Source organism: Cotesia glomerata, linkage group LG3 (genome assembly GCF_020080835.1).
Source record: "Cotesia glomerata isolate CgM1 linkage group LG3, MPM_Cglom_v2.3, whole genome shotgun sequence".
Lineage (NCBI taxonomy): Eukaryota > Metazoa > Arthropoda > Insecta > Hymenoptera > Braconidae > Cotesia > Cotesia glomerata.
This window is the reverse complement of record NC_058160.1, coordinates 24617418-24644804: the sequence shown is the minus strand read 5'-3', so window position 1 is coordinate 24644804 and position 27387 is coordinate 24617418. Positions and strand designations below refer to the sequence as shown.

Below are 27387 nucleotides of genomic sequence, written 5' to 3'. Positions count from 1 at the left end.
AATATTAAGTATAATAAAAATCGAAGATTTTTTTAAATTTAACATTTTGAAATATATTTATTTTAAATGAAATATTTAATTTAATATGATTAAATGCAGAAAAAATAAATATTTGCTTATGACAAAAAATCAATTGGATCTTTAAATAATTTGCGAAGTATGGATGGAAATTTTAAGGGGTTATAAGCAGTTGCAAGGCTAAAAAAAAACATTTTTTTATGAATTTTTTATAGACACAGTTTTTATTTATCAATTATAAGTGATCGTTATTTAAATAGAGCCTACTTTCAAGAATACAATAGCGCGTCAATCATGTAAAAATATAAATCTCTAAAAAAAAGGCGCTTGGCGGTAATCTTAATTTCGGCAGTTTGGATTATCTGAAATCAAAAAATATGGTGAATTCTTTTAAAGGACAGATTACTGCAGATATTGGACGAAGGAATAAGATTTGAAAAATTATTACTATTTTTTTTTTTAACAATTTGGAAAATTGTTTTTTAACAAAAACGAAAAATTTTTTACAAATAGTCGCCATTTTGTCAAAAATCAAAATTTTTCTTATTTCTTCGTCCAATACCTGCATTAATCTATCCTTGAAAGAATTTACCATATTTTTTGATTTCAGATAATCCAAACCGCCGAAATTGAGGTCACCGCCAAGCGCTTTTTTTTAGAGGTCGTTCGGAACATCTTTTACAGGAGCGGTGCACATTTATATTTTTACATAATTGACGCGCTATTGTATTCTTGAAAGTAGGCTCTATTTAAATAACCATCACTTGTAATTGATAAATAAAAACTGTGTCTATAAAAAATTAATAAAAAAAATGTTTTTTTAGCCTTGCAACTGCGTATAACTTAAAGGGTTACTTTTAAGGGGAAGGGGTACCCTTAAATAAAATAATAAACTGTATGGTCTTTTATTAAAAAAATTATTTATTGAGCAAAATTCATTAGAATTCATACCATTGACAACATTAATTAATCATATTATACATGTCTGGCAAGATTCACGTTATTAAATATACAGATAAACATAAACAATTGTGTAAAATATTAAATAATAAAAAGTAATATTTACTATCACAATCTACTGTTTACAATTATTAAAAAATATCTGATTCTCTAATTTATTGATATTAAAAATGAAAAAGGGAAAAAAATAAGTATATTTTATTATTCATAATTATTATCATAATAAATATTCGGCCAGCGCCATAGAATTATTTATAAAATTAAATATTTCTTATAAATATTATTTATGAGTACATGATACACCGATAAAAAATGAATTATTTAGATTTCATATTACAGATAACATTTATACGGATGAATAAGATGCTTCATTATATTATCCTTGACTAAGAAAAAAAATCATTACAAATACGGCAAGATTCGTCACTTAATATCTAGATTCCTTTTTTTTTTTAATATAACTGAAATTAAATATCACCGTCTGGGATCCAATAGTTCAATAAATTTATAGCGATATCTTTTTTGAATTTACATTAAAATTTTTTTATCACTTCAATAGTTACTAATTAAAAAATATGAATGTCATGTTAATATTTTTGTTTTTCACGTATTGTGATGTCAATTGCACTATTTATGAGATTTACCTGAGGTAATTATTTATTTAAATGAGATTCAACATGTTAACTAAACCTATTAATGAGCAATATCAGTATTATATTAATTCATTATCATCTAAATGATATATTTACAATATTTACACAAATCATACTTTATATAAAAATATTCAGCTACTTTTATAATATCTGTCTTTAAAGTCATCATTACGTATTCATTTTTCGTTAAATCCAGTACTTATTTCATTAACAACTTCACTATTTGCACTGTAATTAATGTGATGACTATACATTTAAATTTAAACGAACTGATTAAAATAGTAGGAAGATAAAAAACAATCTCAATTTATAAAACAATAATTTAAATTATAAAATTTATAAACTAAAATTTGATTTTAATCTATGTTTACTTTTTCTCGGTAATTTACAACAGTCACCGCCGAAATTACAAAGTTTACCGTAAATTTCATGTATCTGAACACTTGAAAAATGAATTTACTTGTCCGTAATATTTTGATTTTTTAGACTTCACTCTAAAATCACTGTAGCAATATTACTTCCGTCAATAAAAGATACAAACAAATTTTTAAATTCAACTAGTTAACAAATAAAAAAATCATTTAATATTTCTTTACGTGGAAGTTGATGAGGTCGGCGTGTTGTGAGACATGCTTTTATAAACATCATTAACTTTTGCTTATATTTTCAGAACCACCTTCGTGATTCATTCGTCAGTTTACTTATCAATTATTCTTCTGCATAAAATAAGTAAAGCGAATTATGATATAATAATACAGATGACCTATACAAGATCTTCTTTGAATTCTGTGTTAACCATTGCAGTCATAGGCGTCATTTCTTCTTTGGGTTCAAGCAAAGAATTGTAATAAGTGTCCATAGGTTTTGCGCGGAATGAATTCCGTTTTTCGTTAAAGAAGTTCAGTCTTTTGCGTTGAAGATCGGATTCGAACCACTGTCCTGGCCTTGCAGGTGACCCTTTTGGCCGGTACAACATTATCTTCACGATGCTCCACACGAGGAAGATTATTCCTCCTAAGAAGAGCGCGTAGATAGCGACATCTTGGACTACCGGTAACACGTTCAAGTACAAGATGAATCGGTTATTCATGCTCTCTGGAAGCTCATACATTCCCTGAAACAATTTTAATAATTAATTAAATAACAGATCAATAAAAATTTCAATTTCAATTAATTAACGATCGATATGGTAATCAAATCACTAATCAATATTTCTGCAGATATCGATCGACTACTTGTTATGTTTATTTAATTGATTAATGATTTGCTATTAATTATCTTTATTATCCGGAAGAAATCAAGAAGAAAGGATAAACGATGATTTATCATGTTTCAAGCACTTGTTTTTATCGCTGATTGAGAATGTTCTAATGAGATTACATTATTTTTTGAGCCACATGTTTCTTTAATTAATGCATGCATCAGTGCATCTACTTATCAATCGACTTACCAGATGTTTGCCTTGATGCTCGGGCAAAAAAGTGCATTGTCAGTGTATTATTTTTATTGCTAATTTATTTATCAACTTGATATTATAATTTTAAAGCATACTTACGATTTCGAACCACAGGAGGGGTAACACTAAGTCGGAAAAACCCTCGACGTTTGAAATACTGCTTATGTCCTGCAAAGCCATGTTTATTTGAAAGCGAAAAGCTAAGTCTACTGGAAGTCCTGATTTAGGTTGGATGTAAAAGTATGATTCGTGTATGTCCTTCTTGGGCTCGAGTCCTTCTACCTTTTCGAGAAGCGAAGCGTCTGATTCGTAGAAATGAGGATATGATAAAGCGATCGGGAACCCTGTTTTCAATAAAATTTATCTATTATAACTTTTCTTTTATAAAAATTTAATCGTAATAAATTATACACTGAAAAAAAAATTTAACTTGAATCAAGATGAAAATTTTTGAACCAAGAAAATGATTCTGAAGAGTTTTACTGTCTTGAATCAAGACAAAAAATTCTTCAATCAAGTAAGATTTACTTAAGTCAAGAAAAATTTCTTAGTTTAAGAATTTTTCTACTCAAATCAAGAAGATGAAATTCTTCAAAATTATTTACTTGATTCAAGTAATTTTTTTTTTCTGTATAAGCGATTGAATTTCCAAAAAAAAATTGTCAAAAATTACCGTAGTAACAGTCAGTGACATCTATCAAGCCTTCTTGTAAGCATTTTCCTTCCCGGCAAAAACATTTGTTATCTGGATTTTTGGCTCCGTTATCAAGTTCATTGTCCATAAATTTGTATTTGTATGTATGGAGACCTTTGACATCTTTTTCACCCGTTCTCACCTAAAATTATATTAATAATTGATGATTTATTTTTTGATTTTACTCAACATACATACTGATGGACAAATTATGCTACATACCATTTTGGCACTTCGACAAAGACTTTTTCTGTAGAAAAGAAGAGTATCGTTTGGTTCAATGTAACTAGAAAATTTGGCTCCATCGCTTGCACCATTGACATTCGCACACTTTCCTGTCCATTGAGGTAGATTAATGTCACCTCTGTATTTGTCAATCAGTCCTGTTTTTCTTACGTCATTCTCACCGGTGTAAACAGTCTCAAAGTCACCATCGAAATCGTACATCTGTAATAAAAAAAAAAAAAAAAAAAAAAAAGGATAAAATTATTTCAAATATGTAACACAGAAGAAATCTAATTATTAATACACAAAAAAATGATACTTAAATTAACAGACAATTTTGGATTTTTATAATAATTAAATTGTTATAAAAAAAATTACAAGTGGAGAATTTTTTTTAATATATTTTTTTTTTATAATTTACTTGTAATAAAAGTAGAAAAATTGTCAAATATCTGCTAACTTTAGTATCATACAAAAAAATTAAAAATTTTTTAGTGTATTATAATTTATAATTATTTTGGATAAAAAAATGAATAAATACATACCCTATCAATCAATCCAAGTTTTTCAAACTTAATCCACGATGGCAAAAAAGTGTTACCGAGGGTAACAAGACTAGATTTGTAACCGAACATGAATTCGTGCGCTGTCATTTGTACAAGCGGTCGTGAATCAGTTTGCTTGATCAGAGCATTTAATGGCCAAGTAGTAATTATTGAAGCATCTCTCATTACGTTAGCAATACTCTGAAAAAAGCAATAAAATAAAATAAATTAAAATTATTTTCAGGTAAATAAAATAATTTCAAACGAAATTAAATTAAAATAGAGAAGAGAAAAACCGTGATGGAAAAATACCGGATACGTCAACATTCAGATCAAGTCAGTAGTTAAAAATCAAGCCAGTAGTAGGTAAGTACATGCTTGAAGATTATACGTCCCAGAGTTTAGTCTATTTTTGTCAATAACCGATTACGTGTCATGAAAACCACGTCGTCACGATTACCATCCTACATAACTGTCATCCGGTTGACAATAAGACGTAACGCATTGCACACATTTTAATTATAATTTCAAACACTCATCATGTATCTATGATAGCTATGACGTCTAAATAATTTTTTGCTTATTTTTTTCTTACGCATTTCATCAACTAGATTTTTTGTCTCGTGCTCATTACTCATTATACTCATTATTATTATAATTATCACTAGTTTTTCTAATTAATTGTTCCGACTAGAAAATTCTAGTTGATTACAAATTATCACTAATCGTAGCGTGTGCCGTTTTTATGATTGTTTTAATCGTACAGTCGGTAATCGATTAACATTCAATTTAAGACTAAAGATTATTAATCTCATCAGTCGAGCTTATCCATAAATCACGATTACATCAAATGATTAACGATAATACGATAATTATCATGCCTGATGATTTCTAATTACTGGTTTATAATTTCATTCATCTAGTTGTTTAAAATAAACACCGATTAATTCTCTCTGTTTTTTGTGAAAAAAATTTTTTTAGTAACTAAAAAATTCATTTATCATTTAGATTTTCATTAAGATAACTTTATTATTGTTTATCGATTATAAATCAATCATTTTTTTAATTTACTAATTATATTTAGTATTTACAGAAATAAACTCTGCGATTAAGTCCATGTTAGTGTAAATAGTTCTACTAGAAAAAAAGTTTATCATCACTCTTATAAATTATGCAATACAGATTAAAATATTCGAGAATGTTCACTATTTTGTAATGATAAGATAATATATCAAATTAATTGATACAAATATAATTCTAATGCTTCTATAAAATATGCAGTTAAAAAATTCTTTTTTGTGCGATAAATTTTTCAATTAAAATTTTTATCATAAATACATTTCTAAAAATTAAACAAATAATACATAAATTTTTCCACTAAGGATTTATTATTTTTTTTTTTTTTTACTTTTTAGCGAGATGTACCCATCGATACTGACTCAGGTATAAATTTTTTTGATTCGCTAATTGTTACCTATACAAAAAGTAAAGGAATTCCGAGTTACTCATTCACCCTCATGAATCAGAGACATAACTTTCCATAACAGGGGACTAATTTTGTTTTACTTGTTTGCTAAAAATATTTGAATGTGATTGACCTTGGGTGGGAACCGGATTTAAAAATTAGGAAGATTATGTTGTGAATTATTGCAGTCGTTTAATATACCGGAAATCAAATATATAATTCGTGTAAAAAAGTAAAACTTTCCGTAAACAACCTCGACTTTTGTTGTCCCCAAAAAATATACACTCATTTTTTTTTAATTATTTAGTTATTCAAATTTTAAAAAAAGATACATGGAACAAAGATATACGTGTAAGTTATTATTTAATTAATAATTGGTACAAAAAAATAATTAAATAGTAGAAGGAAAACCTGTTTTAAGGAGCAAAAAATCATCACGAAATTTATTAGCTGAAAAAAGCTTCGCGATGGCTAAAATTCAGATCGCATTTATTTTCAATGGATTAAAAAAATTTCCATTGAATTAATAATATTTTCTAATAATTAATTATATATAATAAAATTATCACGTTTAAAAAATTAGTAAATTAAAAACATTATAATGTTTTCTAGAAAATTAGATTAAAAAAAAAAGTTAAACATAAAAAGGTTTTTTTTTTTTCACTAATCGATAAATCCGAGTACATTAAGCCCACGCATTTTAGTTTGAGTTTTTGCCGACCCAGACCCGCGTAGTGGAAATTTTTGGGGCAAGAATTAAGATCGATTACTTTTTTATACGAATTGTAATTTAACAAGCGACTTAAACTTTTTTTTCTACGGTAATTTTCCGCAAAAAACGAGATTTCGGCGAGCAACCGTTATGGTTATGCTACTAGGCCGTCGACTTTATCCGATACAATGTATTTTTTATGGCTGAAGAGCATATGTCACAGTAATGTGTACTGCATGTTAATGATTGTGCCCAAAGTAAATGAATTGTATTTATAGAACCATCATCCAGGAAATTGCAACATTTATATTTGTCTCAAATTCTTGGAATTTATTTTTAGATCGACAAAAACTGACCTCAGTATTATTAAAGAAAATAAAAACTAAGTCAAGTCAATTAAATAAAGTGAACTAAAAGATAATGAATAATGACAATAACTAATCTCGATCGCGGATTACAGTAAAAATTTATTGAAACAGTTATTATTATTTTTAGACCTACTTTCATATTCATCTGTTTCAACATTATCATACTCTAGATCACATGATTCGTTAGATTTTTTGAACCTAGTTACGATAATCTCTCGTATCAGTGTTATCACTTGAATATTTAGGCTGGAATTGCGCAAATTTTTCTGGGGCATGGTTAATTTATTTTTAGAGCGATTGTTTGTTATTTATAGATAAATTTTATTCAATTGTGCTTACCAATAGAGCGATATTTGGCAAATAAAGAATATCATCTTCAGTTCCGCCACTTAATTCTGGTACGTATGTAAGTGGGTGCTTCGGTATTGCGGAAACTGTTCCGTTGTCATTGAATGTTATGTTTGAATGCTCTAAATTCTCTCTAAAAAATTAAAATAATTATTTTTTTAATTAATTCATGAGATATAATAAGATATATGCGATACAAAAAAAAAATTTTATTTTAAAGAGATGCTTTAAATTTTGAAAATTATGTGAATTTTAAATTTTTTGAAATTTTACAGTAACAATTTAAGCAATCAATTATTTATTTACTGAGAAAAATATAAATTTTTTAATTTAGTGGATAGTATTAAATTTTTAAAATTAATTAATTAAAATCAACTATTAATAATTAAAAAATATTTTTATTATATCATAAAAAAAATATATTACTTGTAAACATAAGGTCCAACTTCTTGAAACTTGAGTTTGGAATCAACTCCAGACATGTATCTGTCATGATTAGTCACATTGAATAAATAAACCTTGAGATACAAATCAACTGGTGGCTTCCTCCACAATTCAAAAATTTCCCCATTATTGCTGAATGTTACTTTTAATTTAAAAAGTAGTTCATATGGCTGAATTACGAATGTTAGCAGACCAAAAGTAAGACCAAGAAGACCCAGGGTCATCAATGTGAAGATACCTGTTGACAAAAATCATTAATTTAATTAATTCACAACATAACTAACTTTTTTTTTTATAATACACATTATATATCAGACACATATTTCAAGTTATTAACTCCAAAAACTTGAATAGTTCAAGGTATCCACTTCTTCCGTCATTTTCGATAAACAACTCGAAAAAAAATAAGCGTAGCTGGAAGATTATTATAATTATTTCCTAACTAAACAAAAACTGTAGAAAGTTGTTTGTTATTTTTGATCGCGTCCACACCAAACAGATCTTACAGTCGGACTATAAAAATCTTTCTTTAGTTACAGAGCAACCGCTCTAATCATGTCTACTGTCCATACAAATAGAAATATTTTTACGACGATCGATTATTTATCGCTTATGAGTAATTTTATTTAATTAATAATATTTCTCCAGTTGATAGCAATGAAATGAGTGACTTTCATTCATTTAAACATGATTAATCATTATGAAAATATTTTTTTTAAAATATTAGACCCAACTATCTGATAATTGTGAATAGAATTTTCTCTTATTGATTTTGTAATTGACGTAATTTTTTAAAAATAATTATCTGTTACGTCACATCATAGAAATTACAATTGTAAATGAAACAATTTAAATATTTAAGAAATTATAAATAAATTATTAGTTAACAGAAATATTAATTATGCATTTTATATCGATAACAAAATAAATTTTTTCTTTATCAAAATGACGTCACATGTGACAATCTTCCATTGATTAATTTGATTACATAACGCTTTTTTCAAAGTAAAAGGGCCGCTTTTAAAAATTATGACATTTAGCTTTCATAATCCAACGGAAAAGCTAATGCGTTATGCAAAGTTAAGTTATAGGTGTAAAATAAAAGAAAATTACAAAAATTAACGAGCAATACTACCTGAGTATAATAATGAATAATAAATGGTCGATAAAAACCTATAAGCGGGCAATTAGAGATGGGAAGTTTCAAGAGTGACTTTTTTTTTAGGAAGATCCCGAATCTGTTAGAAGCTTCTAGATCCAGAAGAGCATTAACCGGTTTACTGTGGCGATGTTCGTTATTTTATTTTATAAAATATATTTTTTGTCAGGACCTTTTTTTCCTTACTTATCGAGTTCGTGACGTTAGGCAATCAGATTCAGGATCTTAATGCACGAGCCTAAACCCCTGCGTAAGTACCTGCCTCGATCGCGAGTGAATCAATGGAAAATCCAAAGCGCAATTCTCATTGCTGTATTTTATATTAGTTATTGACGTATTCAATTATTCATTATTATTATTATTATTATCGTTTAACAAAAATACTCGATTGATCTAAAGGACCTTGATTGACAAAAATAAACAATTAAATTTTAGGCAAAAACGTGAAAAATTGCGTCGGCTGGTGGAATCTTTTTAAAATGTCAGGATCAAAGTAAAAGACTCTCGTTTTCAGCGTGAACTTTTAATGTATTCAACGTTAGTCATCGATATAATATAACGCCTTACGATTAATTTATTTATTTCTCTGAGTCTTATATTGAATAATCAGCGTTAAATGATTATTATTATTATAAATAAAGCTTTATTTACTCTCCCGAAGAATTTATTCGGTTTTTAAATTTAAATTAAGTTTTTAAATTTTTATTATGATTATGATAAAAATTAGCTAATTTTATTTTATTAAATTAACTTCTGTTGCACAACATAAACATTGATAATAAAATGCAAAGATAAGAATTTATTTTATTATCAATTTCATTATTCACGCTATAAAGTACTTTACTAGCTGTCAGAGATTTATTGTGAAGCGAAAAAAGTTTGGGGCAATGACCTTTGATGTAGGGATTGGATACATAACATATCTATAGATATTTATTACACTGCTGGTTTTAATATGACATCAAACCTTTCGATGCACTTAAAATGTTCTTAATGGAACTTTGTAGCTATTTTTTATTAATTAGGTAAATGATTTTTGAAAATGCTTCAAATTATTTTTGTTATAATTTTTTTTAAACTAAAAAATTTTCTAATTTGACATTCTAAATTTTATTGAATAAAAAAAAAGTTTGAAATTTTTTCTATGTATTTAAAAATTTTAATTAAAATACTAAAAAAAAAAAATTCAGAACAAAAGCTTCATTAATTTTATTCGAATAATTTTTTTTCAATTAAGTGTACAAAAAAGAAAAAATTTTTCTTAAAGATCAAAGCAGTGACTCAGTTTGCATCCTAAAGAAAACATATAAGTATAAATTTATTTATCAATAACAGTGATAAATTTAAAATATGCTGTACAACTGTGTTTATAATGTCAATATAAAAAAATTATAATGCAAATTTTTGATTTGTAAAAAATTTACTAGTAAAAAAAACATACGTGTATATATGGAAGCAGGAAGTTTGTACGTGGAATTGAGTTGACATTATGAGTAATAGTGATACATTATATTATAACAACAAGATAAATAAAACAGATAAAATACTAATAATAATAATATAACAATAAAGAAATGCCGATTTGGTTAAATTCTTTGTATAACAATAATTCCATTCGTGATGTGCGTGGATCGTCTAGTAATTACTTCATTATCTTAATTCGAATTAGGCGCCTTGTTAGTTTGACGATAAAATAAAAGAATAATTGGACATTATTTATTGTTATGCTCTAAAAAATTTATTACTCGTGATCTAACAGATTCTAATCTACACTAAATAAATATAAATTATTTTAAAATCTCTCTATGGCTTACATAAGCATCAGATAAGTAAATTTAAATCTAAACCATTAAAATTGCAGATTGATAATTTAAAAATATCTAATTTATTTGAGTAAATAAAACATGAAATCTGAATAATTAATTTTTTATTGTACGAAAGATTTATTTCTTTATAAAAGTATGTAATATATTATGCTAAAATCATCAAATGAAAGAGATAAATTGTTTATTATTGCAATAGTAAATTGCGCCAGTCAACGCGCGAGTCTGTTGTGAATTTGAATTAGCTTGTGCAGTTGACTACACTTAGTACTCAACATAGTGTCATGCCTAGATTGTTGTACTTATATACACTATTTATATATCTATTTAGCAATTGTGAGTGTCTCTCCCAGGTTATATTATATTAGGTGTAATTTAGCTGAGAATATTTGTTGGTGAAAGCATTTAACTTTAAACTATACACGCGGTTTACTTATTGTATTGTAATTTTTAATGTTACATTATATTCCCACTGATCATAAGAGAAAAACATTTTTATTAACTGATTTTATTTTCTTTAATAAAAATTTAATTATTCAACTATTAATCCAGTATATTTTTTATTTTGTTTAAAAATTATTTTATTTTAATTTAATTTAAAATTATATTTTTTTAGTTGAAAATTTATTTAACAAATATAATAATAATTAAGTAGTTCATATAATCAACGCATACGTATTTACATAATTAACGTCAAAAATTACATGTTATGAAATGAACTCGAGTTGTTACTTTACCATTAAAGCATACCCAGTTTTTACTATCCAGGCTACTAAATTTAAAAATATAACGTACATGCATGTTAATTTCAGAGGCAACAGTAATAGTTAGCAAGTGATTGGAAATTTCATAATTATTGGGAAATTCAGATAATATTTCGATATTTGACATAAAATTTAAAAAATCAACATAACAAACATTAGGTTTTCCAGACTTTGCACGATCGTTATTAATTGCATCATATATGTATATATTTATACGATTATTTCGTTGTTAGTGCACTTGAGTTGTCATTTACGATTGAAAGGTCTCGAGTTTGAAACTAAGAGTGATACTTGACGTGATATTTATCTTTATACGGGCAATGACATGTGTTAATTCGTAGTAATTAACATTTATGGCTGAGCTAAATGTTAAGAAATTCTTTAGAAGGAAACTTAAAAATTTCCAATTTAAGTGAAAATTTATCTTACAATAAAAATGAAAAAAATAATAAAATTTTTTAAAAATTCACTGACATTGCTTTGTCTTCCTCAATATTAAAACTTTGATGCGATTATTTATTATAAACAAGTTCAGGTGTAATAAATAAATTCCTCTATAAACTGGTTATACTGTCACTCGTCTTACTTGATAAGAATGAGTATGCAAATAAATATACGAAGATAATTAAAAATATTTTATAATGACAGCTAAGTGATCAATTACATTTACCATAAATCCTGAACTCAGAAATCACAGCATGGGGTTTCTTTGAATCACGCCTAATATTTAAATAAATTCAAATACAAATCTTAAATTATGTACCTGTAATACCACTATTTAATAACTTAATAAATGCGTAATAATGAATAAATAATAACAGCCGGACATTATTCGGCAATCGACAACCGTCAACAGTATTACCAGAACGAAGTACGAGGTTAACCGCATGCTATTATAATCACTCACATTTAGATCTCATCCGCGTATTTATTAATTTATCGTTATAATTTTTTAATCAAGTGGTTTATAATTCAAAGATGATATTGGCTCGCTTTTGGTGGTCAATGTGATGGGTATATAAACAATAATACTCAATTACTATAATTTTAATTAAAATTATAATAATGAATTAAACTACTAATTATTTATGTATGTCTGATATAATATTTTATTAACATTTTTTTAAAATAACAAACAAAGAATAAATAGACTATTAAAATATTTAAAATTCTTGTAAATATTAACATAAAAAACTAAAGTTTTAATTAGAAAATTTAATTATAATTATCAATTATTTAAAAAATATTAAAATGACAGGATTTCATTAAAAATTTTTAGAATTTTAATTGGATCAATTTTAATAAAAAATTTTTAATTTCGTTTAAAAATCTCACAGATTAGGATAAAAATAAAAATTTTACTTTTACTTTCAATTTATATAAAATAACGTAGATTTTTTCAACCTAATGATAAAAATTTAATTCAAATAAATAAATAATTTTAAAAAAAATCGACTTACTCCTTGGCCATCTCCGCCTGCTATTAGAACGTACTGGTAGTGTGTTATTAAAAAATTGATTAACTACAATAGCGGATTTCGATTGAAGACTACTTGGATCACTGTCTGAAGAATCTTCGGGATTTTGTGAGCTTACTTGGTGGTTAGCGTTAACATGTACGGACGTATAACGTCGACCAGCTAGCCGGCTCCAAATTGACATTAAATCTTTCATTTTTGTGTATTTATACTATATTACTTTTCTCAATAGTTATATTATAGACAATAATAATAATAATAATAACAATAATATCAAACGTTAAATGAAATATATATCACTACCACTTTGCATGAAATTGATATAAAATATTTTAAATCACAGTACAAAGAGATCAATGAAAATCGACGACGTATCCGATCGCGCGTCGTCTTTACACTCGTTTGAGTCTCCGACAAACTTCTCTCAATGGTAACGCAAGTATCGTTAAAAATATAAAATTACGTGAGAAGTAAATTCAAATATTCATTTACTAATCAAAGTCTTCGCCAGTATTTTTTTATATTTAAAAGCTAAGTTAGCTAATAGTAAAACTGCTAGTACCCTCACGTAATGTAAATCTAAACCTCCCGGCTTGCGATACCGTGCAAAAGTGCAGACAGATTGAGCGACTTTGAAAAATATCGTCTGGTAGTAGTCTCTTGTACCGGTACCCCACTACCCTTTCTTCATTCGTCTAGAGCTGGTTGTTTTTAGGAGTGGAGGTGGCGATTGCACGTGGATCTTTGACCAATAAACAATTGTGTGTTTATAATGCGTTTCAAGTATCTTATTTCTTATAAGTTGGAAGTTTAAACTTACAAACGACTATTAGAATTCGATCCGATTTGTATCGTTCTATAAATTCAATATAAATCTTTTGTAATTTTAATTTCTCCTATAAGATTTGATATTTTGTAAGCGAAAATTAAAATTCATTTCTCTTAATTATAATCAAAGTAAGTGTATGTTGAATAGATTAAAATTTCATAACATTTTTAAAAGTAAATGGATAATATTTTTATTACATAATAAAATATTTTTAATTTAATATTATTTTCCTCCAAATTCAAAGTAATAATTTGTATTTTTTCACTTTTTAAAATAAAATTGAAACTTGTAAGAAAATTTTTTAAAAAATTTTTCATTGTACACAAAAAAGAAAAATTTCTTGACTCAAGGGTAAATTTTCTTGATTCAAGAAAATATTAAGAAAGGCTAAAAATTTCTTTAATGAATTTAAAATTTCTTGAGCAAAGTCGAATTTTCTTGCGTCAAAAAAATTTATTCTTACTCAAAAATAATTATAGTGTTCTCCAAAATTTTCTTGATGCAAAAAATTCTTTTTTTATGTGAACCAATATGTACAGCAAAATAATTAAATTTATTTTACGGTATTGGAATTACTAAAATTCCTCATTATTTTTTTTTTTAATTTTTAATTAATAATTAGAGTTACAGAATTTTTTTTTGAAAATATTTTCTTTCATTTTTTAATTCTAAATTGATGTTTTTATTTTTTACAATAAATTCTTTTTAATTTTCTGAAAGATGATTTTTTTTTTTTTTATGAAAATACCAAAAATAATTTGCTCAATTTTAATTATAAAATTTTTATTCTTATTAAAGTAACAAAATAATTTATTCTTATATTTAAAAAATATTTTTACTGGTATTTAAATAATTTTATTTTCATTCAATAAAATCTCAATAAACCCTAGTAATTATTAAAGATTTTTTGTAAGAATAAACATTATTCTCTAATCTGTATTATATAAAACATAAAATGACTTGTATTACTTTTTTATTTGAATTATTTTGTGTCCCTTTTTACGACACTTTTACTGAAAGGCCATAACTCATGATGTTTTATAATAATATGTAGACACTTAAATTTTTAATGTAGCAAGTAGTAAAGGTTTTTTTATTCTCCAGAATTATGTTTTTTTTTTCCTTTATTTTTTCCACCACATTCCGACTAGCACGATTGTCGTAACCTCGGTCTGTTCAAATGCGGAATTGTTAAGTCCTCTTTCATTCTGCATTTATCTCATTCTTTGTTTTTATTTACGTATCTGTACGCAGCATTAAAAGCATTATCTTTACGAATTCGATAAACTTTCGGATTCACCATAAGCTGAACGTTCAATTTCATTCATTAATTCACGAGCAAGCGGTAAAAAAATGCAAAAAACCCCACACAAAAAAATAAAAAAAATCGAGACACGTAAAGATGGAATAAATATGGATTAAATAAATCTTAAAATTTTGTTTATTCTTTGGTATGTCGCAAATCCTTAAATTTGCGATTGTCAGTAGTGGAATAAATGTTTAATCGACCTTGACTGTCTTTTTCTCTTCCTTATTAATGATGTGATCGATCTTTTTTCTCAATAACTTTTTTCTCGCATTCGTGGTTTTAAATTCAGTAATATTCATATAATTAATATAATAATATACTTTTAACATATAATAACCATTTTTTACATGAAAATCATGGTTTTTACCTCGTTAACTCCAAGTACAACGTTTAACTCTTTGTCTTTCTTTATAAAACACGTTAGTAGAATCGAAAGCTCTGTTTTAACATCAAGGTCGCAAGGAATCGAAAGATTGAAACGCGAAGGTTGATGCCCTGAACTAAAAAAACTCTAGAGGAATTTTCCCTACATTTTATTACGTGTATTGTATAATTGTAAGAGACCACATAAATTTAATCTTCATTTTTACTCATTTATTATTAACTTTATAATTATTTTACAAGACCATTTTATTTTTATTACTCTTTTAACTGATAACAGTATTTATTTCGGAGATTTTTTTCATCATTTCTTAAGAAGATTAAAATACGTCATTTTATTTTTTTTTACCGACTATTTATTAGGAAAATTTTTTAAATCATAACTTTCTCGTTTTTAATGATGAAAATTGGCTATATTTTGTCATGCAAAAAAAAATTAAAAATTGACAAAAAAATTTTTTATTAGAAGCTAACAATTTTTGACATTTATTTTCAATTATCAATTTGAAAATCATCAAAAAAATAAAAATATTGACTCAATAATAATTACTAGAAGTAATAAAATTTATTTAATTTCTTAAGATTAATAATTAAAATAAAGATGGAAGGCTATAACGGTCTTGATTTTTCGAACCTTTGAACAATGACGTTAGTATGTAATTTTTTGTGCAATTATACATTGTAGAGGATCATTTTTAATTATATAATATAAATCAGTAAAAAAACGAATTCTTAAGAAAAATAGAAATTTTTGTGTTTCACTTTAACTTACACTAAAATTCTATTAATTAGGAAAATTTTTTAAGCATAAATGAATTTATTTTTTTACAAAGATATAATCAACATTTTATTAAAATTAAAAAAAAATTGTATTTTTATGATTATTATCTTATGCAAGAATTATTTTTAACCCATATCATAATAACACAATGTGATAAGATAATTATAGTCTAATTTATTTAGAGAAAAAATTTTTGACATGTAATACTCCATTTAATTCATAAGCAGTGCATAGACCTCAGCTAAAATCTGACTTTTTTTAATCAGAATGACAAATCTTCTAAAAATTAAAGCCCAGCTCAAATGGAATCCAAGATCAAAATTGATTAATTATAGTCTAGAAATTATTATATTATTACAATAAATAATAAATGATACGTTTAAATTTTTTACAAATCCATGTAAAAATAAAAAGTAGACTAATCGATAAAATAAGCTCACTAATTTGTAAGGTTCAATGAATGGAACAAAAATAATCGTGTTAACAGATAGTAAAACAAACTAAAATAAAATGATAATTTATAGAGACTTTAAAAGCTATTACTCGGTATTATGAACCATTAAATCAAATCGTCAGACAATAAAGTCATCAACTTCACTTAAGTACTTGAACATGTAGAAGCCGTAAAAAAAGATAATTATTATACGAGTAAAAAAAAGTGTTTGATCTTGATTTACAACATAAGTATTCACTAACCTTGGGTAAGTTCGAATCGCTTAGGTAAAGTTGAAACACGTTTACCTCCATCGCACTTACTGCATTGCATTCTGCATACATTCTGTCAGATACTGTCGTACATTCTACACCGTACTTGTGAATTTCTCCGATAATACTAATAATATTACATACTGCATTAGTAAATACACGTGGGTTTTATTCTATTAAATTTTAGTTGAATAACCAGTTGCATTTTATTGTCACACAATCTTAATATTTTTTATCCATCTCTGTCTAGGTAAACTCAACTATCTAAGACTTGAGTCACAATAAAAATGACAACAAAACTATTTTATCAACCTTGGTTGTGATTAAATTTTATCTTTAATTTACAAAAGTAAACTCACTTCAATGCAAGTAAATAATCCAAAAATTATATTAACGGAAGTACTTACTTGTTATAAATAAAAAATTCAACAAACTGGTATGAATTAAAAATATGAAATTATTTTTACTGACGTCATTGATCACATAATTGTCGGAAAAGTCGGTTAATAATTTTCAGTTACGTATAATGAGTAACCTAGGTAAGGTAATTCAATGTTTACAATGAAAACTCATGCTATTCTGAACTGGATATAAAAAATCTATATTTATGCTAATTATTTTTCATTGATAAAAAATTACACAACTATGTAATAAACTCGTGTAATCAATTATCAATTAGACAATTATTATTTACCACACATACGCAATCCCGGCATGCGCGAATATTTTTTTTATATTGAAACAAAAAATAAATAACTATTAGAAACGACACTTTGAAGGATTTTTACGAGTTTAATTGCATATGTATCAGTGTATTAGATATTACATGTATGTCAGTAGCCTTAATGTGAATTCGAGACCTATCATTTTCATTAATTGGGCCATAATGTTATTTAATTTTGTTTTTTACTGTAAGACAAATGGAAATAATAATTAATCGCAAGATCTAGAACCTTTTTTACTAAATAAAAATGTTGTTTTTGCGATTAATCAATCATTATTTTCATCGTATGATTGATTGCGACGATTATTAAATTCCTATTTTTTTCATTGATTTTTATTAGTTATGATGTTATGATTAGATAATAATTCTGTTATCGGAATGACTGGAAAAATTTGTTACTCAGTATTTACATTTTTTAACTCTATAATTACGGAAACTCAATAATATTTATGTTGAGGATGTTTACTAAACTTTTATTAAAAAATTGTAAACATTGGTGCTAGACTTTCAATTTTATCTATTTATTATTACAATTTATTAATATCTAATATTAATATCTATTATTAATATCTAATAATCGCAGCGACGGGTCAAATAGTCATTTAAGAGCACGAGTATGAGAAATTTTAATCTAGCACGACATTTTTACGATTTGAAATAAAAGATTGAATCACGTTCTCAGTCTTGATAAGGATTCACATTGAATTTCGGATTTTTACCTCTAGAGCACGTGCTTGTTATCCTGCATGTGCAGATTATCGGTAGATTTATAAAAGTTTAAAAAATTTTTATTATTGCACGAAGAGATGGGCAAGAAATCGGTTTTTACTGAATTTACAACCATAGTATGAGTGATTTTTTATGTCCAGTGGAGTTTTTATGTTTCATAAGATATGACAGCTTTTTGTTCGGCTTCTGAAAAAAACGGTGATACTGATTGTTGATTTTTTTTAAGTAAGCAGTTAGCCTTGATCAATACATTTAGGCCCGAAGTATTTGAACCTGCGTAAAAATTTTTGACTTATGTAGAATTTAACTTTAAATTCTACGGTTAAAAAAAAATACTTACTGTTTCATTTATCAACAATAAAATGAATTCTAGTTAAAAAAATACTTTTCAAATTTTTTAGAGTTTTCTTAATATAACAAAAATAAATATAATTATTTCAATTAAAAAATTCTACATTTAAAAAAAGATTTTAATTTGATTAAATCTCCAAACTTTAGATGACGGAATTACTTCCGTTTAAATATTCACTCTGCATTAATTCCCATTTTTTACAGTCCGGAGAACGATTGCATTTTTAATTCTCAAAAGAAGTGGTAGTTCTTTCTTTAGTCACGATGACAAATTTGCTAAATACCCCAAGGTAATCTCGATTTCTTACCCAGCTTGAGTCATTTAAATTATCAGAATCAGTAAAATATCATTTCATCCTTCGACAGTAAATTCAATAATTTTCGAGAACAGCTCAAACATTTTTAATTCAAAATGAGAGCTGCCCGATATATTATTATTTATTACAATCATTATTGTATTATTGTTGTAAATAATATTAGTCATTTTTAATTTCATTACCAACACTATCGTCTTGGACTTATAATCTCAAAACCCAGTGATACAATTACCATTTTTCCTCATATTTATAAATACTCAATTATCAATTATCCAAAAATTGAAAGTTTATATTTTAGTTTTTTATCTCTATTAAATTTCGTTATTGTTTTTACAACTTTAAAATAACAAATAATCATCATGACGTGTGAATATCAGTCAGAAATTCGAAAGTTTAAATTAGATATGTTTATTTTATTTTTATAAATTTGATTAATAGCGCATCGGCATACAGGTCATCCAAAAGAATACAATTATCCGGTCTTTCATGCTTTCGGAGAATTTTAGTGTTTTAATCATTATCTTATTCATTTAATTACAAACAATTTTTTATTTTTTATTGGTTATCAGTTTTAGAGACAAGCGAGTGCATCTTGAATTGAGTAATTTTCAATATTCATTAAAAGATTAAAGTTACAATTAATAATTACAATCGATAATTTTTTTTAACTTCCCGCTAAGAAAATTGAAAATTTTCAAAAATCGGGAAGTTATTGGTTTTACCCCGTTTTTCGAAAATCGAGTTTTCATCAGATCTCGACGTTTTGAGGTCCTAGGAAGCTTTCCTGACTATTCCCGCGAGGGTGTCACTATGTCTGTATGTGTGTGTGTGTGTGTGTGTGTGTGTGTGTGTGTGTGTGTGTGTGTGTGTGTGTGTGTGTGTGTGTGTGTGTGTGTGTGTGTAAGTATGTAAACCTCTTATAACTTTTGAACGGTTGAACCGATTTCATCGCGGTTGGTGCCATTCGAAAGGGCTTCGCCAAACTTAGATTTCCTGTTAATTTGAACCGGTTTGGACCGATAGATTTTGAGAAATTTGGAGAAATCTAAAAAGTAGGAAAAAAATTTTTTCTGAAGTGGTTTTTGGGATAACTTTTAAACGGCTCAAACGATCGATTCCAAAAACTAATCAGCTCTCAACCTTGAAAAACCACGTCGATCGCCGCCAATCCGGTCAAAATCGGTTGATTCGTTCGAGAGATATCGTGAACGAAAGAAAACCGAAAAAAGTGTTTTTTCAGAGTTACTCCGAAATTTCTAGTTTGACCAATTAAAACTTAGAAATTCTATATGAGGCTTAAAAAACTGCGTAGAATGCCGCCAACCGCGTAAAAATCGGTTCATTCATTCAAAAGTTATTGCGGTATGAACATTCAAAAAATAGTGTTCTATGAAACTTTTATCAGACTTTTGAGCTCAAAGAGCTCAAAAGCATAGAAAAGGTATCTTTTTGAGCTCGGAGAGCTTAAAACAACACACAGATTGTACTTTTGAGCTCGAAGAGCTCAAAAAAGCGGCCAGATATTAACGGAATTAGCGGGAAGTTGCAGGGATGGCCTTTAGGGTCAACCGTTTTCCTAATTTTTATTATTGATTTTTTTTTAACGATACTAATTTTTTATTTTCATTAAACAAATTTATTTTCGATTAAGCATTTAACGGACATTGTAACTTGCAAGTTTCTTCGCAAGAATTTAAATTGTAGATAAATATATTTTTTTTTAACCATATGTTTTTTGTTACTTAATATCGAAGGTGAGATAATGATGGTTTAATATAATAGAGTTTATATCACGTGAAAAAACCTTAAGGTTAAGTTAAAAAATTAATTTGTTGTTGTTTGGACTCGAACAAAAAAAAATTAATCATTTATGATGTCAATCACTGTCATTAATTCACCATAAAATTTTTCCACTGTTTATTAACATCGATTATTAAAAAAAACTGTAAGATTTTCTGTATTATTATCATTATAATAATTATAATCATTATAATACTGTAATGTAGAAACGTGTAATTGAATTTTGTAAGTACGATGTATAGAAAAAAAATTAATAATGAAATTGAAATAAATATTAGGTACGTTCATGTGCCAATTTGTAATGATCGAGACACTAATTATGTCAGTAAACTCGCGATCACATAGGTATAATGTATAATATAAATATTACATTCAATTGAAGCCGCGGCATACTATCCGTACGTATATTAATGTTGTATGCGTATGGTTAAGTGTATATAGCGCACACGAGAGCAACAGGTAGTTCAACTATTACTGCAAATATGTATTATTCTAAGCGTGTAACAGAAATATCATTTTCCATAATGTTCCTTTCTGAGGCAATATTCATTAATATTTAATATATTTATCAATATATTTGTGTAATTTTAAATCTTATTTCAATTTTATGATGAAAATTATTTTTTTCTTCAACGTAATTTATTTTTATCAATTTTTTTAACATTTATACTTCAATTCAAATAATTTAATTTTTAATCACTAAAAAGTAATAAAATTTTAAATTACTATGAATAAAAATTTAATTGAATGAAAATTATTTCCTAAAAATAACTCGACTATTTTTGCAATTCATGTGTCTTATTATTTTGGAATGACTAAGCTAAGTTTAAAAATATTTTTCTATTGTCGTAATCACAAATTAGATAGTGAATATTTCTAAACTATTTTTTTTTCTCAAAGCATTCTATTAACATAGATATAATCTATCAAGTTATTATTATTATTATTATTATTATTCTTTCAATAAATAAAAATTAAAGAAACAAAAAAAAAAGAATTATAATAAAGATGTCATAGTTCATGGAAAACAATGCGGAAATAATAATAGGAAGCGTACTTTGTATTTATAATATACATTATTCATTAATTAACAATTTATTATATCGATCTGTAAAAAACATCGTTGCTGCCGTTCAATAGCGTAAAATAGGTTTGATTGTTTCATAATCGCATAAGTTAAAAAAAAAAGTAAACGGTAATGATAACAGTTGTAAACAAAGGAAAGAAAAGTAAACGAAAGAAGAATTTAATAGTATATTACACATCTAGGGCAGTAAAATAAGAAATGTCTCAGATCACATGTAATTGTTGTCCGAGGCGAAGCCGAGGTCAATAAACATGTGATCTAAGCCTTTCTTATTTACTGCCTGTGGTGTGTATACTATTTTTCTCCTCGACGGAGGCGGAAAGCGGCATTTTCGTTTAGCGCAGCGGGAGGAAAATTGACGCTTTCCGCCCGGAGGTGAGAAAAGTATTTAAAATCTCTATAATAAAATTATTTTCCATTCTCAGAAAATAAGATTTTATTATCGAGTTTTACAATCAGCGGTAAAAAAGAACTACAGATGATCATCAACCCTTGAAACTTTCCGCTCGTAAAACCTCTTTCGGGAATAAAAAAACTAATCCTTGAACTTGGATGATAAACTACCCTGGACATCAGAGCTCTACAGGATATTAAGAAATACCCAGTAACAAAAAACAGGTCCTGAACCACTTGCTGCTATTTAATTTAAAATGCCCAAATGTCTATTGACGTCACAAGTATTTTTTTAATACTCTTAATGCTCTATTTGTTACCTGCTAGCCCGTTATCAGTGGATGTTGACTCTTAATTTAATGTCGATTATCTTACATTTTCTCTCTTCTTATTTTTTATTTTTTAAGAAAATTAATATTGTTATTATTGAATATTCAATTTTAAGAAAAAATTTTTTTTCACGATAATTTGTCTAAATTTTTTCGGAAAAATTTTTTGTATTTTAACCTTTTAATATATTTTTTCAGGTTACTGGGCACTTGACCCTTGTAAGTATATGTATACATACAAAATAACAATGTCCTTGTTAAATAACCTCAAAAAATACGATGGTCAAGTATTACTTTACGCAAAATAACCTCCTATATAATTGGATTAACCTTGATATTTTAAATAATTATTTATACCAGCGTTAACTAAATAAAATAAAAGATCCAACCTTTTATGACAAAGTACTCTAATTAATTATAAAAGGAACCGTTATGAAGAATAAAAAATTATTTTAAATTTCATTAAAATAAATCTTCTTTTATGATATCAAGAATAAATTCTATAAAAGATTTGAAAAATCGCTTGTTAGGACAGTATTTTTGTCAACCATTGTAGGATTATTCGCCATATTGTCGCAAACATTATAGTTAGAAACATACAAAAAAAACTTAGTATTATTTGTATTGAAAATAAGTGGTTCCAAAAACTTTTTAAACATGATTAAGTTCGAGAGAATGATTCAAGCGATTGCAGATTTTTCATACCGAATAAATTGTAGTTGTATGTTAGGATTAAAATATCAGGTAGTTTGCACGCAAAGTTCCGATTAAGTCTGCAAGCAAAATGCTTAATTATTTTTTTTATCATTTTTCAAACCTTTGTAACTTCTACCATTCGTTAGTTGTAGACAGACAGAAACTAAAAATACTGATCGTATAATAAAAGTATAAAAAAATTTTTTTTTATTGCTAATAAAATATTCAAATAAAAATAAAAAAAGATATAATCAATAAAAACTAGCGATCAATTAATAAAAGAAAACGATACTTTGTATGTGTACGCAGATAAATAAATAACAAATTAACATACTAAATAAAAATGAAAATTTTCCCAGTGAGTAAAAAATTGAATATTCAAATACGCAAAGAAATTAATCAGCGTTGATCGCGGTACCATTGATTTTTTAGAATAAATTATCATGATACATATATTATATTCTCGAATTTTCTAGCTATTACTTAACAGATGGCTCTTCCGGCAAAAAATAATGATGTCATAGGACAAAAAATGAAAAGTAATTAATTTTTTCACTGGCAACTGAATAGATTCTTCTATCGTCTACCGTCTGCTAAGTTCTAGTGAACTCGATGATAATGATAATAAAAATGACAATGATAATTGGAATAAATCCGAATGATAATAATGGAAATAACAAATACAAATTAACAGAGGACTTTAATAAAAAAACATAACGCGGTGTTGTAGGTAATTATCCAATGCCGAGGAAAATATACACGGTAAAAAATGGATGAATGATTATTTATTTATCTTAGCCGATAATATGTATGCCGCGAATATAATTGATGGGGTATTAACTATTATCTATCGGCTACTACTGACTGCCACTAGATTACCAGTTAATAGCTAGTTGTATTATTGCTATTGCTATTACTATTCTCATGTATTATATATTTGTGACGCATACAGTCTTCAAAACATATATGATATATCAACGCTATTATTTACACCTATCGTGCTTGAAAATAATTATTTATTGCAAAGTAAGCTATGCAATAAAAAGTTTAATATGCGTCACTATTTCATGATTTCTTTGTAAATTAATTACATATGTACTTTTAATGTATGATGAAAATTTATCTGGAATTATGATGAAAAATATTGTGGATAAATAACAAATTCCTTCAGAAAAAAAAATTTATTGAGAAATGGAAAATGTTAGGAATTAAAAGTGAGCGATTTATTGCAAAAAAATTTGATTAAAAATCAGATAATTACTAATATTTAAACTAATAACTTTTGAATTTTTAATTACTAAATTTTTTTAACCGGAAGAATTTTTCTAACATATTTAATAATTTGTAAAAAAATTTTTAAATATTTTTAGAAATTCCAAATTTAAAAAAAAATTTATTTTCTGATTTTTGTAACGAAAAATTAACTTAATTAATTTAAAAATTAAAAACGGTACTTACGAACGGATAATCCAGCGTAACAAAACATTTTTAGTCGAATTGATTTCTTCCTTTCTTTTTGAATCAAATACGGATACTTTTAAATTAAAAAAAAAAAAAAAAAAAAAAAAAAAAAACTACGTAATAAAATTCTCCATTAATAGAATCAAAAACAGAAAATAAACAACACTAAAAAGTAATAGAACAATGTAATGTAACCATTTGCTTTATCCGATTGGGTAAATTTATTAGCGAACAAAATCAATGACCATTCCGACTGATGGCTCACCCGGAATAATTGACTTTTCGAAATTATGAGATTACTCTTTATTCACTCGGACAACTGATGATAAATAACGTAACATTATTTATAACAAGTGTGTATGTGTATCGAGCTTGCTGTTACAGTGAGCGTCCACGTTGTCGGCTTACAAGTTGATAAACTCAACGAAGAAGAGAAGAAACTTATGAGTGATAGTCACAGATATCAGCGACCTATTATCTATTTAGGTCTGAGGATGAAACTTTGGACGTTAATTTAATGTTTCTTGGTGTAGATGCAAACCAGCCGCATTGCACTAAATTAAAGGCAATCTTAATTCAAAGAGGAATTTAATTGTCTCCAGACGAATAAATTTTTAAGGAAAAAATGTCAAGCATTATTGACAAAAATTTTATAATATCATCGATTTGTCCCGTAAAAAAAATAATAAATTTATTTACAAAATAATAAAATTGATTTTTCAGTTTCATATTGAAGTTTTTAATTTTAAATAATGTAAGGAAATAAAGTAATAAAAATATTTTTTTGATAAGAAAAAATTAGTGACAATTGACATTAAGATTGATAAATACAATAATTTATAATTTACAACAATGATTTACTTTATTATTTACTAATAATAACACAGCTGCGGAATGTAAGTATCTTTATCGTTGGGACATAAATTATTCATTGTTATTGTTGTTATTATTTTACATTATAAATTAAAAGAAAAATATCATTTATTTATGGTAATAAAACTAATTATTTAAGCTGTTAAATAAAATCCTCAGTCTCTTAACTTCAAGTAAGGCTGTCGTTTTTTTTTTCTGACGGTAACCTCAAAAATAAATTTTTACAAATGATTAAACTAAAAAAATTACTAGTTTTATTGAAATAAAATGTTAAGTAGATGATGGTAATGACTTTTATTAATCGGGGGTACTGTTTAATGAGCATGAGCTTATAAGAAAGTATAATGAAGCGAGGCGACCCGGCAAATTGGTCAACTCCCAAGGATTTTACGGACGAGGAAGTGTCATTCGATTACACCGATCTCAGGATTAATGGTGTCGACAAACACGCCGAGGTGAATGTATCCAGCGACGACGAGATCGATGAGGACCTCGAGGCCGAATATCTAAGGCTCAACAGAATCCTTGATCTTCCCGCAGACACTTATTCGCTTACAAAATTGAAAACTAATCTCAAATTGGATAAATATGACACGCGTTCGGGGACCACGCACATGTCCATGCATAAATTTTCGCCTTTTTCGCGGGGGTTACAGGTAAATACTGGCAAATTAATTAATTAATTAAAATACAAGTAATAAATTATGAATAAAAATAAGATAAAACAAAATTCCATTATTTATTACACTTATTGTTTACATAAAACTGCATACTAATGAGTAAAAACATTGTTAGGGTGCAGCGATAGCGATCTCGGCGATCGCAACAACCGGCTTGTTGAAGGCCCACCTTTGGAACGAGTCGGTGATCGATCAGATCCTCGAGGACGGTGACACGTACTACTGCGCCTCTTACAAACATCTGGGAGTCAAAGATCGGCGATCTCTGACGATCCGTGATTTAAAAGAATCCTTCATTGTCCAACACACGCATCAAGCTCGAGTGTTGATCAGCGATGCCGTTTACACGGGTCTTTTTAACCCGGAAACTCCCACGGATTTACACATTATCAAAGCTATTAAATTGTTTTTTGATGATTATCCATCGGGTATTTTGACCTCCGCTCGATTGAATGTATCGATTTGGCAAGATAACAGTGATGACAATAATAATTACTGTGTCTTCGATGGACAGCCAAGGTCCGAGGATCTGGAGCCTGATCCTGAAGGAGTTGCAAAATTAATGATCCTGCCCAATCTCGCATCTGTTTTGTGCCTAATTTTGGAGAAAAGCAATCTAAATAAAGATTATTTCGTCTTGTATCCAATAAAAATCGCGTCAATTTTGCGCATCGATAATGATTCTGATTTATTATTGCGAGATAATGAGAACAAAAATGAAGAGTCAATGCCACGTAAGATTAAAAGATACCCGAGCGGTTATGACATTCAAGGACCCCGGGCACTCGTCAGAGCCAGTATCCATTTAACGCACGCGAATGTACCAGAAA

The 27387-nt window shown here is 26.9% G+C and overlaps 1 protein-coding gene across 4 annotated transcripts; it reads right to left on the bottom strand.

The window, feature by feature from the left end:
- Window positions 1-1571: 1571 nt before the first annotated feature.
- LOC123260646 (scavenger receptor class B member 1-like) lies at window positions 1572-25155 on the bottom strand. 4 transcript variants are annotated; one of them, XM_044721873.1, is made up of 8 exons: window positions 25002-25155; window positions 7871-8126; window positions 7436-7577; window positions 4552-4752; window positions 4004-4228; window positions 3761-3923; window positions 3187-3431; window positions 1572-2745 (listed from the first exon to the last, which is right to left on the bottom strand). In XM_044721873.1, exons 1-8 carry the CDS (start codon window positions 25027-25029, stop codon window positions 2395-2397), a joined length of 1611 nt encoding a protein of 536 aa, XP_044577808.1. In that variant the 5' UTR covers window positions 25030-25155; the 3' UTR covers window positions 1572-2394. The 4 variants fall into 4 exon arrangements, with proteins under 4 accessions (XP_044577808.1, XP_044577806.1, XP_044577804.1 ...); XM_044721871.1 differs by lacking the exon at window positions 25002-25155 and adding an exon at window positions 17109-17193; XM_044721869.1 differs by lacking the exon at window positions 25002-25155 and adding an exon at window positions 13095-13757.
- Window positions 25156-27387: the final 2232 nt, after the last annotated feature.